The sequence below is a fragment of the Gavia stellata genome, chromosome 1, assembly GCF_030936135.1.
Source record: "Gavia stellata isolate bGavSte3 chromosome 1, bGavSte3.hap2, whole genome shotgun sequence".
Lineage (NCBI taxonomy): Eukaryota > Metazoa > Chordata > Aves > Gaviiformes > Gaviidae > Gavia > Gavia stellata.
The window spans coordinates 30,952,903-30,972,512 of NC_082594.1; the positions used below are offsets into that span (position 1 = coordinate 30,952,903).

Here is a 19,610-nt window from a genome sequence, read left to right on the forward strand (position 1 = left end):
CCGCAAGCGGTTGGTGGGGAAGCAGCAGAGCGGCCACCCAGCCAGCTGGTTCAGTACCTCCATCTGGCACCTCTCGCCCCACGAGTGTCGATGGACCCCACTGGGGAGGATGTGGGGGGAGCGATGTTGAAAGTGCTGTCGCTTCTGCAGGGCAGTGCCTGTCTCCAAACCCGTAAAGGATCTTGCTGACGCCGGTTGGTAATTGCGCTCCTGCCCTATTTTATGCCCGTCTGTGTTTAAATGGAATATATCTGTGTGCTTGCGTAGGACCTGCAGGATCCAGTGCGGATGCTCCAGCCTCAGTGATTACATAACATTATTAAACCATTTTACAATAGATAACGATCATTGTAAGTATGGTCAGAAGCTTTTGTTTTGAACTGCTTGTCTTTTAAAATAAAACACTTTTTTTTTCATTTTTCTTTTTTTTTTAAACAACACCCTTATCTGCTGGCAAACAGGCATCGGAGGAAGTGTCAAAATCTCTGCAAGCAATGAAGGAAATTCTGTGTGGGACCACAGACAAAGAGCCACCTACAGAAATCGTGGCTCAGCTGGCACAAGAGCTATACAACAGTGGCCTTCTAGTGACGCTTATTGCCAACCTGCAGCTGATAGATTTTGAGGTAGGTCAGCATCCATAAACCTTTTCATCTCCTTGGTCTCAGTGTTGTCAGTAAGTATAGCTGTATTTTTCTGAAGTCTAAATAATTTTATTGTATTCAAAAGTGGGTTTTGCATGCTGAAGGAAGTAGCTGCTATAGGTTGGTCAGTATCCTGATAGATGTGCTCGTATACTGGAAGTAAATGCCATGCATCTGATTTAAATCTCTTGATTTTCTTAAAACCAAGAAAAAAATACTGCCATGTATATCCAAACAAGATAGGAAATGATGCTGAGAATACTGTCTGTGACCGACCTTGTAAGCTGCACTGATTAACCTCTTACTTTGGGATAGTGCAACTAGAGTCAGCCACTGTCTCTGAAGAGTGTGTCCAATTTAGGAGGGGTCCAGGGACAGGGAATAAAAATAATTAGAAGCATGGGAAAATCTCGTGAAAAAGACTGAAAAAAATTTGGGATGGTTTATTTGAGAGGAAGGGAGTTGAAAAATGTGTTAAAAACTGACAGCAGGTGGCAAGGATAAACTGGTTTCCCCCCACTTAGTTCTTTGGATTAAAAGAAGAAAGGAATATAACTTTTTTTGCCAGCAGAAAGATTAATATGAAAAAAAAATGTGTATATATAAACATAATTGTATATTCCATGGAGCTCCTTGCCAGTTTTGTTGTTAAAGCCAAGAACTTAGTAGACAACTACTAAGACAACTGAGCTTACTTATAAGTGAGGAAAAGAAGAGTTATGGTAGAGAAAATTGCAGTAATTCAGGATAAATATAAACCCTTTTAATTGACCATTGACTGGCAGGGACTGGGAAGAAACTTCATCACTGACAGGTCATTATAGTATTCCTGTGGTCTACAGTCAGCCGGGATAGTGGTCCCCAGGGACTGCTGTTATGAGTCCTGCGATTTCTATGGCTGCCGGGCGCTGGTAAATCGTCACAGGTATCCGAGCATCTCCGAACAGTGAGAAATCCCCAGCTCCCAGGAACGAAACCTCCACTGCTGAAGTCTGAAGCAGGAGCAATACCCAACGTATAGGGCAGGGCAGCTGCTGAATTTAAAAATCAGTTCCCTGGAGAGATTGCCTGATGCTCTCAGAGCCACCTTTTGTGGGAATTACTTTCTTGCGGAAGTTTTTTCTCCTTATTGAAATTATTTGTTGTTACTTTACTTTTCCTTCCATTTTGTAAATGAATGAAAGGGAGGAATGATGGGAGATTTATGTTTTCTTTTTCTCCCTCTTCCCCCCGCATCCAGTAAAGCCAGGATTCAAGGGAATTTATTTTGTAACAATTTTTGAAAATGTTGTTAGTGGAGTTCTCTCACACTTCCTCTGGTCTTTAAGTTCAGGAGATTTTTTTAATGCTAGAATTTATTGAGATCCTTTCATTTGTCTTCTCCCTGCCACCCCTGGTTACTGTTAAATGTCTTAATTACAAAAAAACCCCAAACCCCAACAACCCAAAACCCTAAAAATCCAGTAATTTATTTATTTGTTTTTAAGAAAAAAGGAGAGGGGGGAGGAGAAGATACTGTTAGCAAATACACCACAGAGGAGAAACTACTGCATTTTTTTTTATTTACCTGACAGCCTGTACTGCTTTTGTCAGACAAAAAATTCTGTATGGACATATTGAACCCACAGTCTTCAAATGCAAGCACTGTTGCTGAATTACTGTTATTACAAACAATTCTAATAACTCTTACTGCAAAATAGATTTTTCCATGATAGAACCTTTTCAATCGTTTAGCAAAGCTGTTATACGTACTCTTTTGGCAAACCAGTAGAAACGAAATGTCATTGAACAAGAGGATAGTAAGAGCATGTGCTGCTTTGTCTTCATATTCCCATTGACTTTTTAAGTTTATCAGCTTTTCTGCTTCCATTTTGTTATATTGGTGGCCACAGTTGGCATTTAGGTTTCTTTGTTGAACAAGCAATTTAATCACTTTTTAACATGCAAATTATTTTTTTGATCTGTATGTAACAGTAGAAAGCAAAATCATAAATTACTTGAAAATCTGATTTCTGAAGGGAATAGTGTTTATGCAGGTTACTTTGTTTTGTCCTGACTCCCTGTGTCCTCCTCACCAACCCTGCTGCCCACTTTGATCCCAATTTTGCACAGCTGTACTTCCCTTTGAAGATGGGTTTTCAAAGACTTCATGAAACTTGATGGTTGTTCAGAGGAATGAGACCAGAGTTAATGCCCCCACCCAGAAAAAGGCAGAAGCACGGACTCAAGTCCTGTCTCATTTGTGTTTTATCTGCCAGTACACTTACAGCACGTGTGGCTGGTGGTGGATGTGCATGTAGGGGAGACTGTCGTGTCCTTGCATGTGTCCATCACACATCTATAGAAAACACGCGTTTAGTGCTTCTGCCACTCAAGAAATAAGATATGATTTTGGTGATGATATTGTTACGAAGCACTAAAGTTGGATTTGGGCAGGATCCCAGAATCAAGATCAGACTGGATTTTTTGAAATTTAAAATACGAAATTTATTGTTGAACTTTGAAGAACTGAGGAACGTGTGCATACAGAAAAAGTCAACTAAAAAAACAGATGTTACTAACTACATGTAAGCGTAAAGGTTCACAAGCTGTAAAGCCATGAAAAGAGACAGTAAATAGCCACAAGCCCAGGACTGGTGACATTAGAAGCTTTCCCTTACTTTGTCTTGATACAGGAGCTAAATTATGGTGTAGTTATTATGCAATTGGTTATTTACATAATGGCATCCTTTGCAGGTTTTTTTGTTCTTGTCTAGCCACTTTCTCTCCATGCTGCCTTATCTTGTGCTTCAGTGGCCATATGTATTTCACTATAAGGCAAAATTGAATCACAGATCCAAGTAAGAAGTGTTGCAAAAGTATTCCTACAATTTTTATAGATGTCTGGTGGTGAGGGAAGTCTGTCTTGGTTCCCTCCTATCTGCCTCTGTTGCCTCCAGAAGAACCCAGAGAGACCAGCTTCTCTGGCTTTCACCATCGCTGGTCTCTAGAAAACTGGATATAATTGGATCTATATATGTCTCCTCTCTGAGATATATAGAGATATATATATCTCCTCTCTGCTATTGGATATAATGCTGCAGTGTACCTAATATTAAGTAACTAATATAAAATTTGGCATAGTAGAGAGGATCACTTAATTTTTGGCCATTTTCACCTGCCCTATCAACAGTTCTTCTCTGTCTGCATTATTTTCATCTTGGAGTAACTGCTGAAGCTGCTGGGGATCACAGGATTCCAGACATACGTATGGGTATTGTAAAGATAGGGGAGAACGGGATGACTTTATAAAGAATTAGCCTAATTAAGAGACTGTCCAAGGGTCAAAAGTGTTGCAGACAAAGGCAGATGGACTGGCCTGCTCTGATTCGATTCTCCTATTTAATTTCCCAAGTCCCTGAGTCTCCAAGCAAGCTGGGTTGGAACGAGTAGGAAAGCAGAATATTTTGTGTTTCTCAGCAGTGATTTATTCGTGGAGGTGAAACCAGGGAATTACCCTCTGTGTGAAACTATCTGTTCCTTGGCTTCCAATGTTCAGTAAGTTCTCCACCGAGGAATGTTTGCCCCCTCGACACAGATCAATGAGCATGTACAGATTATAAGTAACCTTTTGCTTTAGCTTGCCCTGTGCATAGTGACCCGCTGTTGACTCACTGCCTTGGTTACTGGTCATTACTGCAGCAGTCTCCCCCCTCCATTAATTTCACACATCAATTTGTCTCTTATGGCCAGGGGAGAAAGCAGTGGGGGAGGAAGAGGACTTCTAATGCAAGATGTATTGGGAAACCCTGTGGTTGAATAGAACATAATTTGGAAAGACCTTCTGAAAAGCTGTTGGCACAGGGAAGCGTTCAAAGACAAAACGTGATTGTGCAGATGTGTGTATATAGGAGAAAATTAGGACAAAGTGAAGGGTCCTTTCCATCTTAGTTGTGACTGAAGCAGAGACGTGTATGTGGTGCAGCCTTTCTATCAGTAGTAATTATTTCATTCTTCATGGTGAAATAAAGGGCGCAGTTTTAAATTTAACCCTGATTCTCAAAAATGCAGTCACACTTGGCGTTGACTGCATTTGAACAACGAAAAGCTTTAGCTTTGTAAGTCTGGGCTGTGGGGCGGCCTTCTTGTGGCGTTGAAGAAACAGCAAGTGTGAGGTGGTGGGACTGTGGAAAGCCCAAAAAGAGAGACTAACTTGTTTTGTTTTCAATTTCATTTCCACTTTAAGTAGAGATTATAGTGAATGGTCATTTGTTAATGTTTTTTCCAGTTGAAGATATATTCTTCTTCTTTAACAGGGCAAAAAGGACGTTTCCCAGATATTTAACAACATCTTGAGAAGACAAATTGGCACACGCAGCCCTACTGTGGAATACATTAGTGCCCATCCACATATCCTATTCATGCTTCTAAAAGGGTGAGTGCTTTAATTTGATTTTTATTAAAGAGCATTGCCTGGAACATGCTGGCATTGCAGTTGATCTACTTCCTCACTTTTCGGTTTTTAAAAAAAAGAATTTTCAGATTTTGTTCCAGATTTCTTACTTTGTTTCCTTCATATTGACTTTCTTTTTACTTAACTGTATACTTTTTAATGACGGGTTTATTTTATTTGGCCGTTATTTCTTCACCAAACTTCATGTTGGAATAATTATGTGCTGATTGTTTTTGACTGCTCCCCATGTGACGTGTACTTCAGTTCTTGCCCTAAACTCTTGTGTAGCATTGTTGACGACTGCTGAGTTTCATTTAGACCTTTTTGCATTGCAGGAGTGACTTATAGCGGTGTCTGTAAATAACTGGAGTCAAATGCTGGACCACCATGTGGTAGAACAGAGAGAAGAAAAAAAAGCAGAAAAAGAATAGTTGTGTCTGTGGGGCAGACTTCTCCAACACTTGTAGCCACATGTGAAGAACTTTAAATCAATTCTGTAATGAACTCCACAACTTTCAGCATTAAATGTTTGGGGTTTTTTTGTCTTTTAACCTTTGAGGGAGTCAGTGCTCAGCTATAACCTGGTGGTTCCCAAGGTAAGTTGGCCAAGGAAGGGGTGTAGACTGCTGTGTGGAGAGGACATCAGCTGTAGTTGCATTCAGCAGTGCACAAGCATTGGCCTAAAACTCTTGAGGTTTCTGTCCCCTTTACTTTTGGCCAAATGCACCTTCTGTTCAGCAAGAAGCTTTGCTTTTCCAACCCTTGAAATCTACTGTTTTCTGCTCACTTTTCTGTGGTTTTCTAAACCACAGAAGCCAAAGAAGCCAAAACTTTAGGATTTTGTTTATTTTTCCCTAAGGAAAGGAGAATATATGTGATTGGGATTAAAGAACTGATGTAGAAGTAAGTGCATTTATTAGCTGATCAGTATGAAACAACATGGACTCTCATAGTAATTGTATGATCACGCTATTAACAGCCGTTTAAAAACATGGCATAAGCCCTTTAAACTAATGGTTCTTAACAAGAATGAATTTTTATAAATTTCTTTCTTGCTCTTGAGGCTTAAGATTTGCATTTGTACCATTTGCTCCACAGCCAGAGTTAGGGAAGTACTTAAGCAGCATCTAAGGTTTGTGCATGACATGGCTGCAGCCCCGAGGGGAAAATTCCCTTCAGCTTTCCCCCTTTCCTCAGGGGCAGACCAGAGCCAGGAGAGAGATAGGCACGCAAGTCCTCTAAAATAGTTATTCCCTTCAAAATTGGCACATTCCAGCACAGCTGAGCAGGGAAAAAAGTAACCGAGAGAACTAGTCAGTACCAGGGATTTCAGGAATTGTGAGCGTGTGGTTGACCGTGGTGGCGAAGCTCTTGGTTGCTGTGGCAGGAGGAGGTCCGGACCCGCTGCCTTCCTCCCAGGCAGGGCGGTGGGGAGCCCGGGCAGGTGGCTGGGCTGAGCTAGGTCTTGCTCTTACAAGCACAGTGATTCATTGTGATTTAGCTTTAATTTTGAAACTCTTGACTTGTTTTGTGTTACTAAACACCAGCTTCCTCAGAAAGGGAAACCAGTAAGCTAGTTAAATGGATTTTGGTTTCATTTGTTCATTAAAATTCACCATTTATATAAACCTCAAACTAGGTATTTCAGGACAGTGATGATAATTCTCTCAGTTGTCATTAAGTTGTACAACTGTTTCCAATTCCATATATAGAGATACAATAATTTTCTTCCCTTTTCTCTGTCTTTGCTTTCTTGATTTTTCACTCATTTTGGTTTTGCACGTTGTGCATGTATCACTACCATATGTCTGGGCTTTATTTAAAGTTAAAAAATATTTTTGGATTGTGTCCCAGATATTCTTTGGCATCTGTAACAACCAAGAATATTAAGGTGACAGTAAAGATTTTATGTTACGCATATGTGCTGCTGACAGACATTTTACTGTAGGTGACCTGAGCCAGTGGATGTATTTAAATGGCATCACTTACGTGCTTTTTGGAGACTGCTGCTGCGTGCAGCAGCGTGTCCATGTTAGTTTGGTCCCCAGGCTCCTTGTTCTTGATTCCTTTGCGATCTTTCCACGGCACTGCACTGTATCAGAACTGCCATTTCTGGAGTTTCTTGTTAGAAAGTGCTGTTGAATTCATCAGCAGCAGTCCAGAAGACAGTCCTATCCAGCCCTGACGGTATCTGAGCAGTTCTGCAGGACAGTGTAATGATGTCAAACGCAACGCTGTCTTACCTGCCTATGTCCTGCTGTCAGGACTGTCTAAAAACAATACTTAAAATATGTGCCTAACGCAAGGGTAGGGCCCGACACGCACAGCTTGCTGCGTGCACGCGGCGTGTGGTGCTTGTGTGCAATCAGCTATGAGACTGGGAAACACGCACTTCACGTTAGACACCAACACTTGAAAACGTGACTTGAGGATGAAGTTAAATGAAATATATGATATCAAAATCCGCTTAAAGGAAAGGAAAGTAGATTTGGCTGGTTTGTACCATTCAGTGTTTGTTATATGACATTATTTGGAAAGAAAAAAAAATAAATTTCAACCATGATTATAAAAGAAACAGCCTGGGACTATTGTGAAGGCTTGTCATTGTTTTACTTGTATTGGATGCAAAATTTCCTCTGCCCCCTGACAGTCAGCTCCCAACAGCATCAACAAAAGGTTGCTTTTTCGTTGCATAATGTGAGCTCTGTTGAGTGGGAAGGATCCTGAATCAGAGCTCCCGCCCAGTGCTTCCTGCCTAATACTCCAGTGGCACTGCCAACTTGAGATAACTGTTCTTACCTTTTAGGCTTCCTTTTACTTGTCGGCTACTTTCTTCCAGCTTCCCAGCTTCAGAAGAACATACAGCACATAGTTGACTATTTTTTGGGGTTTTTTGTAGATTGATTGACCTTCCTGCTGCCTGAGGACTTGCTTTAATACTATCTTATTTTCTGCGTGTGCAGGCTTTGTGTATGAATAATGTATGATTAATACAATGTTTGGTGTATATAGGGTACTGGATATATTTGGGCCAAATTTTTCTCTGGTGTCAGCATAGTGCATTAGCCCAGAAATAACTTCAGTCCTTTGTAATTTAGAATATTTTCCCTCTAGTACTGTGACTGAGGAGGACTTGAAGTTTGTGGCACTTGCATTGTTTCTCACAAGTGACAAATTTATAAGCTCCTTTATGAATATCTATCATGCCACATGCTATCTAATGTACTCAGGTACTGTCCCAATTTGTTTTGTGATCATGTCTTCATATCACAGTGCAGTTAAAGCTTAATGGTATATTGGCTAAAGTTGCAGAATTCCCTTTGAGTTTATCCAAGGATAAACTCCTTATCCAAGGACAAACTCAAGCTACAGAAGTTAGCGTAAAATCAGATCAGAATATAGCTGTTTGTCAAGACCTTGTGTCTCCCAGGCTCGATGCCTTCCTAATCTCCTGCCTGTGCTCCTTACCTTGTACTGTCTTCTGCACTAGCCACACAAGTATGATTCCCTTTGCGCTGAAATGCATCTCTGCTCTCAGTCTTGCCTCTTTCAGCCTCCACAATAAGTATTTGGAAATATTTCAAGTCCATTATTTCCTTTTCTGCTCACCCCTGGAAGTATGTGGGGGTTTCTTTAGGTTTTAAGTTCATCCAGAGAAGAACTCAGTATTCTCAGTATTTTTTTCTGCTGCAGGAGTATGTCAGCACAGAGCACTAACTGCTCATTAGAAGTGATTTTGAAACACATTTCTATCATTCCTGCCTGGTGGTTTTGCATGTAAGTGTGGGTGCAGAGAACATGCCAGTTATGACTGGGCAGCCTGTAAACTTCTTCCAGGCATATTCCAGGAGCCAAACCCAACTTCCCTCGCTTCTGTGAACAGCCAAAGGTCCATAACCCACTTCCAGATAATGGAGCATTTGACTAAGAATGATTCTGTTGATACTTGTGTTTTAAAAAGTTATTGTGCTGGAAACAATGTAATTTGCTTTTATTCCAACCAAAATATTCCTTAGCCAACTATTAAATATTTTCCTGGCTGCAATCCTAGGAGCACCTCCGCCTCTTTTTGCTTGAAAATTAATATTCCTGTTAATGGAGTCGAGGTACGCCTCAACGGAAAACATCAGCGAATCTCCGTTGTCTAAAGAATTATAAATTCACGTTTGCAGATGTTTCCCAAAAGGAAACAAATAGGGGCTTGAGTGCCTGCATTTCCTTGAGGGTGGGAAGTTTCATTTGCCTGTTTGGAATAGTAGTTCATTTTTCATTAAGCCAATGGTTGTTGACATCAGGTCGAAGTATGCAGCTCTGGTATGCTTGCAAAACACTACCATTCTTTTAAATTGCAAGCTGGTGGTAAATTTGAGGGCCCACTCACTTACAGCACAGATGGCATTTTGTGTTTTTCTTCCCTTTTTTTTGGCCTAGTGATAGGAATTAATTGTACAAAGGAAAAATGATGCTGATAAGCTCTGGGTGATAATACACAGTTCTGATATAGTATAACCAGCTTATTGAAAGAGTGTGCTTTCTGTCCCCTTGGACTTCACTGCTTTCACATGACGGAAGATTGCTGGAAGAAGTTCATTTTAAGTCCTTCCTGACTGTTGGATTTCATCCTTTTTTTTTAAATTGTGTTTCTAACAGTTTTGTTTCAGATTAATTTCACCTTTAAGAAATCAAGGCTTTATAGAAATAGAAGATGATCTGAATTGCCTCTCCCCTCCCTCCTTCTCCAAGATCGAGAAGTGTGCTGGCTCCTGGCTATTGCAATGCATGTGCCATAACAGGATTGTAACTTGAGGAATGAATGCTTGTCTTCTGAACAAAGTTGTAGCCTCTGCAGAAGAGGGATTGAGTAAAATCCCTCCTAATCTGCAAAAAAAAGATCTTCAGAGCTACAGAAAGCTTAATCCTGTGTAGACTACCTGGATAGACTCTTCCTACCTTCCTTGTTAGACGTTAATATTCTAGAGTGACAGTCTCTATAAGAGGAGTGGGAGGTGATGGATGGCCATGAGGTGTTATATTTTTCTTGGATAAACTGAGGAGCTCAGAATTAAATCTGAAAAAGGGAGATTGTTATATTGTATGGGCTTTGCTTTCTCATAAATCTAAAAGGGTGAAGGAGCTCTGTCGAAACGTTACGCACTCCCCAGAGTCTTTCCGCAGAGAGGAGGTATAATGCACATTTACACTACAATGTGTTTTGGCTCGTGAAGGCAGAGGTTTGCGATGGGGAACACTGGCAGCCTTATCTGTGTGTCTGCTCCTTAGCTTTGGGCTGAGGTCCTGAAGCTGGGTACAGTGCTCTGGCTGGGAGCTGCCGTCTGTGTGTTGTGTTCTTTCTGGCACACGTATTTGCTATGCTACAAAGTTCCCTGTTGCTAGAAAAGTGCCCGTTTATCTTTGTTCTTCTACATTTTGATCTTTTCTTTTAATTCTTCAGATATGAATCCCCAAATATTGCCTTACGCTGTGGCATTATGCTGAGAGAGTGTATCCGGCATGAACCCTTGGCGAAAATCATACTTTTTTCGGAACAGTTCAGAGAGTTTTTTAAATATGTGGAAATGTCAACGTTTGATATAGCTTCTGATGCCTTTGCTACATTCAAGGTAAATTATTCGATACCTGCGTCATAGCGTTGTGTCAAAAATGGCACTCCGTCAGTAGTCATCACTGAATATTGTGTTGCCTTTAAACTGGGTGACTTTTTTATTGTTCAGTAAAGGATATAATTAATCCTTGGTCTCTTTGTAACAGGATTCACAACAGTGATCAAGTCTGCAAAGAATCTTTAATTCAATACAGATTTATATTTCACTAACGTTCTTCATCTTGATAACCCAAGGCTTTTTATGCAACCATTTAAAACTCAAATTAATCATGTATTATGTACAGTTCTTGTGAAATGCATAACCTTTTTCTCTCCCTACCTTCCCCAAGAGACAAAACCACTACCCATCATGACCACAAACAGCAAACAGAAGGAATAATTTAAAATTTGCTTTTAAAATCGTCTAATTTTTGCTGACCATTCTGAGTTCAGCAGTCAAGTTTAGACTAATGCCATGCCTGCTGATTATTTTACAACTTATTTGTATGCTTACTTTTGTGACCCATGATTTAGTGTAAGGACGGTACTGCTGTGAGCTAGGTAGGTGAAAGCACCGCGTAGACTCTGTATAAGAGTCTGTGTTGTATTAAAATGAAGTGGGGTGAAGCTTGTCAAATTTCTTCAAGCTTTTTTGTGACCATCATCTTTACTGCAAGGTGCTAGTATAGTCTTTGAGCACAATTTGGTGTCTGTGAGCTTAATGTACAGGGAAGATTTATTTATTTCTGAAAATTAATTTAAGAAAGCTGGGGAAAATTCTTTTCAGGTAAAGACTCTTCTGAATATAGACATAAGTCCTTTTTTTCTTCTGTCATTGGGTTCCTTGCTGTCAAAGAAACAAGTTGATCATTCTTCCCTCTCAAAGGTAATTAGAAACATGAGTAGATAGGCCTTAGGAATAACTTTAAGGAATGTTAGATAGAGTTCAGCTCAGCAATTCAACTCATACTGAAACCTGGCCTTGTTTTTTACTAACCTACTGAATGGGGTAAAGATTTGCATAATGGAGATAACATTGCATTCTTCAGTAATGAGTTGAGCAGGATTGCCAATTCAAACCACCAGTTAATCAATAGCAGTATCTTTCTGTTATTTTAAGTTGCACTATTGTGGTGTTCATTAGGTAAATGTTATGAAAATGGAAGTAGCACAGAAGTACAGAGAGGTAAAAATACACGTGTATGACTGTATAAAATGCAACTAAGATATTTAAATCCTTTGTCTCTGGCATTTTACCCTATGCTCAGAAGACTGTTTGTCTCTGGTCAGAAAAAGGGCTCCTGGACTCTGTTGCCAGCTTGGCAGAAGAGATCTGCATCTTTTGGCCAGGTCCTGCTTTGATCACGACAGCAGAGTGTGTGGTTGGTGATGGACAGTCTTCCAGCCTCCCAGCCAGGAGGCACGATGGGGACAAGGGTCAGTTAAGCTGCACCAAGGACCACAGGCTGCTACAACCCTTTCAAAAAAACAGGCATTGATGTAGTTCACGGATCTACAGCTGTGGAACTTACTTCTGTCCCCTATGATCTGAGTGTATTTTTAGCAGGATTTAAAAATAGGATTCTACATCTTCACGTGCACTGGAAAGAGTATGAGGGCAGTTCATCCTCAGACATAGGGCAGAAATCACCTTTTAAAATGCTTGGGGAAAATCTACAAACTGCATTTTTTAAAATTGCCTCCTATTTTAAATTGCCTGACCTGATACATGGTCAGTTCTGGAAATAAACCAGCTGTTCATCTCATCTCTTATTTGTCTGTTACTCAGAATAACTGGAACAGCAGGAAGTGATGTGGAAGCGATTGAATCATGAAATATGGAGCTACTTCATTTCTAATACTATGAAACATTAAGTGCTATGATTGCTCGCTGGCTGGATTACTGAACTCCTGTTTTCGGTTCTGTTTCCCCTGTGTTGGGTTTGTAGTGTTGCCGCCAGGGTGTCTGGTTCAGAGCTGAAAGCCTTGGATAGTCTATGCAGCAGAGGAGGGCTTAATTAAATGTGCATTAAAGTCTGAGGATATTTATAGTAGGGAAGTATTGGAATTTTTGATGATGTGGAGATGTACTACTTAATTAAATTCAGCCAGGTGCACTGCAGAGAGGAAACAGAGCTGCTAAAAAAGCAGAGGAAAGCACCTTGTATTTAGAGATACAGTCGGCTGTGGAGGGTACCAGCAGCGATTGGAAAGAGTGCTGATTGAATACTGCTGCTCCATGCTCTCTCGTGATTTTCTACCAAAACCTCATTTTGGATTATATTCCGTTTGTGCCCCCTATTGAAAAATGTTGTACTTGCCTGCTAAGTGCCCTGCATGTAAAAGCTTCTGAATCATATTCGTTGCACTCAGCCTTTTAAATTGCTATCATTGCAGTCCTGCTAAATAAAGGAATGTATTAAAAACATGTACTGGATTTTATAGCACTCTGCTTTCCTCTTATAATTGATGGTAAAAATAAATTAGAGGATTAATATGTAAAGGATTTCTTTTATTTGTGATTCTGTAGAGGATGTGTCTGTGCATCTGCTTCAGCTACTCGTCAGCTTCAGTATCTGATTGTGGGTAAGGAAACCAAGGAAAAGATGATGAAAAAGATAGCAACTGATTCACCGAAAAAAATATCCACTCAAATGGACTTCATCAGGCATTTATTGTGATCAGTGTTATATTTTAAAGGAGGCAGTAAGATAAAAATTAAACTTAAATGCCTCAAACTGGCCACTTCATTTCATAGCTATTCATCCAGTAAAGAGACTTGATTTCTTCTGGAGCTGAACATTCGCATCTCTGTCGCTGAGCACCAGCCTTCCCATTCTGTGGGAGAGGTTGCTTTAATTAAAATTTGAATTAGTTGGCCTTTTAGCATGGGAGGCATCCCATCCAGCTGTCTAAAAGGTCTGCTGCTGCTTGCGTCTGTAAGCCCACCTTGGGCAGAAAAAGAGCTGCAGAAGGGATTCATCTCACCTACCTGAGACCCCTTCCTGGGGAGGGAGTGGCTGTGGAGGGAGCCTGGATGGCTAGCTTAGATTGGTGCCTAACTTTTAGGCTTTAAATAAATAAATGTATATATCCAGTGGTTGAATTTGAGTCTGCCTTGTTGTATTCATTGGAGATGAGCAATAGCAGTTGATCAAACTTAACATAATCTTCCAGGTGGGGGGGTAGCATGTTGATCACTTTCAGCTTTGGAGCTATAGCTGATCCCTCCATGAAAGGTTAATTTACCTTCTTCCTTTCCCCACCCCAGTTTATTTTAAGTACTGTGCCCAATGACCATAAGAAAAGGCGGGAGGGAAAAGGAATATAAAGAAAGTGTTAGAATACTTTTATATTGATTCTGTTTGCATTCACTGAATTCTCCTTAAAATCCCAGTAAATGCACAATGCCGTTTTGTTTTAAAGTGCTTTCTGTCTATAGAAATCATGTTGGAAATACCTTCTAAAAGATGACCTGGTAAAAAATACTAAAACACATTTGGGAATAAAGGGACAATCAAGTGAGCACGCTCTCTCAGGTAACCTTTCTCTGTTCTTTCCCAGGACCTGTTAACGCGACACAAATTGTTGGTAGCAGAATTTCTGGAACAAAATTATGATGCGGTAAGTATAAATGATACAAGAATTTTTTAAAAATCTGTATGTGCTTAACTGAAAAAAGTGCACTTTCAATAGTGGAGGGTTTCATGCTCTATATAAAATAGTCACATAGGACTGAAAAACTAAACATTGCTTTTACTAAAGCAGAATCCTTGCGTGGCATTTGAAATACAGGTACCCCCTCTGCGCACACACACACACACACACGCACATGTGCCAAAGTTTCAGGAGAACTCATAGTTTAAAAGCAAGTTTTATTGCTCTCTGCGTGCATCATATCTCCTCATATGTGAATGGAACTGTCAACTTTGTATGTAAATATATCATGGGGAAAAATGCATGCACATTTTTAAAGAGTTTCGTGATATTCCAGCGCTGATAGAGCCATACCAGTGTCATTTATAATACTTTGGGACAGAGGAGAAGAGTTACTGGAAGAAGTTTTAGCATTACTGGAAATTACATGTACTTAACTGGGGGACTGAGGTGTGAGTATTCCTTTTACCATCCTAAGGCAATTAGTCCCTTGGTTTGCTGCCATTTTTCACTTTGATTTTTTGGCTCAGTTTTGAACCAAATGTGGGGCAGAAAAATTCAATTGGAATCAACTAAAATTGGACTGATACGGATCATGGAATTAGACTACAGGTTATGTTCTCGTGTTACCTGAAGTATTCTTTATTTCATTGCCAAAGTGAAAAGGCTGAAGACTATTTCTTTCATTCTAGAGTTACCAAGAAGGTTAAATAAAGATCAAGCTTATTATTGCTGAGTCACAAATGCAGCTTAACTGGAGCAAAATTAGTGTCTCTGCTAATCTTTTCTCTTAATACTGAAGCACTGCACTGGAACAGTCCCCATTCTACGTTTATTTAACATTTAAAATTTTTAGGTATAAATTGTGGAAGTGAGCCTTTTCTTAGGTGATTCTTGGACAGCAGCGTTGGGGGTTTTTGCTTGTTTGGTAGATGGTTTGAACACATCATAACCTTCTCTCAGTCTTCTTGACCACAAGATTCCCTTGGCCCAATCCTGCAAAAGCCAGCACACTCTCAACTCCTAGTGACCCTCGTTGGGCAAACGGCTTTAATGAGCTGCTCAAGGCAGGTGGCACCTCACAAGAGAAGGTTTTGGCGTACCCCAGTATGGGATGCACTGTCACCTGTTTGGGGTATCGCGTTAAATCACAAAGCAAGTCACGACCACAATATGAGTGAGTGGACGTTATATGCTGGACCCATGTGTCCTGGCAGCAGATTCACCCTCCTGTAAGAGAAGTCTGTAGAGGCACTGGCTTACTTCTGTCCTAGTTGGCTCGCACCAGCTCCTGTTACATCCAGTCCATATGTGGTATCCCTCTCTGCAGTATTTGGAAGAGGAGTGTTCCTGGGCATTAATTCACTGTGTGATAACCAGCCAAGAAAAAAGGCCATGAGAGCTGGGCCTGGCATGGCAGTGAGGTGTTAGAGGGCAGCACTGCTGCAGCCTCTGCTGCTCCTCTGGGGTGGGAAGGACTGGGAGGAGGAAGGATGGACATTAATTGGATCCATTTGTGTTTTCTTGTTACTCTAGATCTTTGAGGATTATGAAAAACTCCTTCATTCTGAGAATTATGTAACAAAGAGACAATCTTTGAAGGTAAAGTAAAGTTTCTCAGCACTTCTAAATTTGAACTCCATGTTATGCAGAATGTCAAGATGCACGTATGGCAATGGAGCAGCCACGTACTTTCTAACAAAAAAGAAATAAGTGCTTGGGGATGCTGCTCTTAAAATGCATGAGAGCTTGCTGTGACTTCTATTTCCTGGATCTCTGGTGAAGCATTGGGCCATTTCTATGGAACAAGCACTATCATTTTTCCTCTGACCTCAAATCTGTACTTTGGTTCAGAATGTAGGTTAAAATGAACTTGAGAGTAATGTGATAGTCTCTGTTTGTCTGGTGCTGCTTGCTGCTACAGCACCAAGTCTGACATGACCTGCAGATGGGACCAGACAGGCGTGTCAATGTAACATCCGAATGAAATGAAGGTGTCTTTGTGGGACAGCTGCACCACACTTGCTTCTGTCCTAGCTGGCTCACAGCAGCTCCTATTACACCCAGCCCATATGTGGGATCCCTTGCTGTAGTATTTAGAAGATGAGCATTACTGGACATTACTGCATGATAACAAGCCTACTTACTTTTTTTTTCAAGGTAGGGACATTGAAACCTCTTAGGCAAGCATTAAAATATGTTGCTGCTTTATTACATTCAAAAATAATGTGGTGGACTGAAAAACCTCTGGGTTTTTTTAATTGTCTCTGTAGCTGCTGGGTGAATTGATTCTGGACCGACACAACTTTGCCATCATGACAAAATACATCAGCAAACCAGAAAATCTGAAGCTGATGATGAACTTGCTGCGAGATAAAAGCCCCAACATTCAGTTTGAAGCATTCCACGTGTTCAAGGTGAGCTAGTATGAGCTGTAGAGGTGACAGACTTCCTCTTTTCCTCACAAAAGTGTCTTTCAAGGTGGGCAAGAGAAAGCCCAGAAAATTAAAGTAAAGGTTGGGGCTTACAGTCACTTCCAGTATTTGAGAATGCCTTAATTGAAAACCTTTCTATCACTCAGCCTCTGATTTCTGTTTGTCTTCCTTCAGGTGAGATCTAAAGCAGCATCATTTTGGTTTGGGCTGAGAGTAGTCACTCAAGTAGTGATGAGGTGGATGCTACAGGCAACAAAATACACAGCTTCTAGGTTGTATCCAGGGTACCTTCCCTCAACTCTTAGGTCATTTTACAATGTGATTCTGGGTAAAGATTAAAAAAAAGAAGTCTTAAAACTCTACATTAAGATCAAAAGTAGATGGTGCTAGCGCTATGCATCAGTACGAACACAAATTTGCTTTTATTGTTAAGTATTAAAAAGATTTGGTAAATCTGAGCTTGAAATGAGTTTAATCCTTCCGTCCTTTTGCAGTCATCATTAGTGCAGTCTTAAACAATTACCAGACCCAACCAGTGTCTGTTTTTTCATGATGATTAATGTTAATAAGTGAAAAGTTTACCGTTTTCCTATCAAAAAAGTTCTCTGCTCTGGGACAGAGGGTGAGTTGGGTTGTTATTATGCAAAACTACCCTTAATTTAGAATGAACACATTAATTTCAAGCTGTGTAAATAGAGTTGTTAATGATTTTCAGGAGTATTGAGCCTGTAAGGATATCCTTCCCCAAGATGGTTAAGCAAGATACCAGATCATACCAAAAGGCATGCTGTTGTGAAAAGGTTACATCACCTTTCACAAATTCAGGGTCACTTGTTGAGTTTTGTACTTCTGCCATTTCTGATTTGGAAAAAAGTTTTCACATCTTCAGTGTGGAGACTTAGAGGATGTGCAGCTTCTCCAAAAAGCTTTTCATTTTAAAAAAAAAAAAGCTTCAAGGAGGATTAAAAAAAAATTCCCTCCCTGAAATAAGCAGCTTGGTAAGCTGTTCCCTTTCTGACTTCCTCCATAGTCAGCTGAACCACTGTGAGTAACTTCTACTCTCCTCCTTATCAGGAGGTATGTGGCTCCAAGATAAGAGAGCAGCCAGGCTCCAAATACTTGCAGCCTTTGAGATGCCTATGGAGGGAAGGGATCAGAAGATTGGGCTCTCTTAGCCGCTCTGTGAATAAATGCCAGATTTTTATGTATGAAACACAGGAGTTGCTGTTCCTGAATTAATGATAGGCATGGCCCAGGCCTTGGGAACAGCTGATTTTGCTTATTTTAAGAGGCACTTGAAAGGGTTTGGAATAACTTGAAAGGATTCCATTGTGCAACCATGACACGCATTGCTGTTTCTCCCATTCTGCCTTCCCATTCCTCCCTTCCTTTCCTTTTCCAGTATGTTGTGTCCCATTTCCAGTTAGAGTGGAGATATTGTAGGCTCAGCCTTGCCTGACCACTTGCAATTGCTAACATGTGGACATAATCACAGAATCACTAAGGTTGGAAAAGACCTGTAAGGTCATCAAGTCCAACCATCAACCCAACACCACCATGCCCATTAAACCATGTCCCACAATGCCTCATCCACACATTCCTTGAATAGTGCTGAGGTGCTTGGGGTGCCCAGCAAAAGAAAGAGTGTGTGGTGGTAACATTATGTCTCTCAAGTTCAAGGAGCTAAACTCTGTCCTTAGATACTAACCTCCATGAGATGATGTTGGTTTTTTCCAGCAGTACCTGCCAGCAGCATTTAAGCAGTGCCATGGTGTGCCTCACAGTATCTCACATGCATAGTGCTCGTTGAGGGGAAATTGCAGACTTGGACCAGAACCTGATCAGCTGGAAATTGCTTGTTTATAACCACCAGCAGCACTCTAGATACCTCCAGAGGTGCAGCAGAGCTCCCCTTTTAGGTCTTCACTGAGGATCTGGGTTAGCTGGATGTAGAAGCACTCAGCTTCTCCCTGGTGGGCATGGTAGGGGTATAGGGTCCGTTATAGAAAATTGCACTGTGAATTAGCTTTGTAGAGCGGGTCAGAGAAAAGCATTTTCCTCTGGTTTCATTTCTTAAATTGAATTCTAACTTCTTGATAACTACTAAAGGAAATCCTTAAATATTTAAGAGAATGGGGAAAAACGCTACTGCCTTGTTGTGCCCTGTTCTGCAGTGTCCCTGCCTCCTGTTTCTGGGTTAGTGTCCCTCAGCCTGGTTCTCCTGTCAGCTGTAATAATTCCATGCTAATGTAACTGGGAGAGGAATCTTGTCCTCAGCTTTTAATCTCATACATTTTAAACTGTGCCTGCATTTTTAAATTGTGCTTGCAAAATACCTGTGCAGTCCTGGTTGAAATTACAGTAGATTAAGCAGAGTGATTTGAAATCAAAGGTCTGCTGAGAAGTGGATACTTGCTGCTCTGTCTGAGCTGCCGAAAGATCTGGGTTTAAATTACCTGATTTAGATGTTTCACCAGTTAGACACAGCTGAAATGAGACAGTCCTTGTTTTGTAAGCATCCAAATTCCAATACTCACTCCCATGCCCCAGAAAAAGGCACATGACTTTTAACTCCCTGAGGCAATTTCTAGTTATTGAAGATTCAAAACTGTAAGATAGAGATGCAAATGCTGAGCACCTCTAATGGAAAAATATTTTGCAGGAACATTTAGTGGCTGAAAATGCCAGTAGCCCTTCAAGCTCTGAGAACATTTCACTCATCCAGGATACTTTGAGTGGGAAACTGAAGACAAACCGAGCGCCCACTTGCAGCGCCTCCTTCCATTCTCCATTGAGGAGATGCATGATCTTCCTCCTAGCTCCAGCTCCTTCTCTTCCTT

General features: G+C 40.7%; 1 protein-coding gene across 1 annotated transcript in view; it reads left to right on the top strand.

Moving 5' to 3' along the window:
* Positions 1-19,610, top strand: part of CAB39L (calcium binding protein 39 like) — a 37,088-nt gene that overhangs the window by 10,976 nt on the left and 6,502 nt on the right. The window contains exons 2-7 of the mRNA XM_059819224.1: positions 462-626; positions 4,940-5,058; positions 10,529-10,697; positions 14,243-14,302; positions 15,872-15,937; positions 16,609-16,752. Coding sequence (XP_059675207.1) covers positions 462-626; positions 4,940-5,058; positions 10,529-10,697; positions 14,243-14,302; positions 15,872-15,937; positions 16,609-16,752 — 723 coding nt within the window. The remainder of the gene's footprint in view (positions 1-461; positions 627-4,939; positions 5,059-10,528; positions 10,698-14,242; positions 14,303-15,871; positions 15,938-16,608; positions 16,753-19,610) is intronic.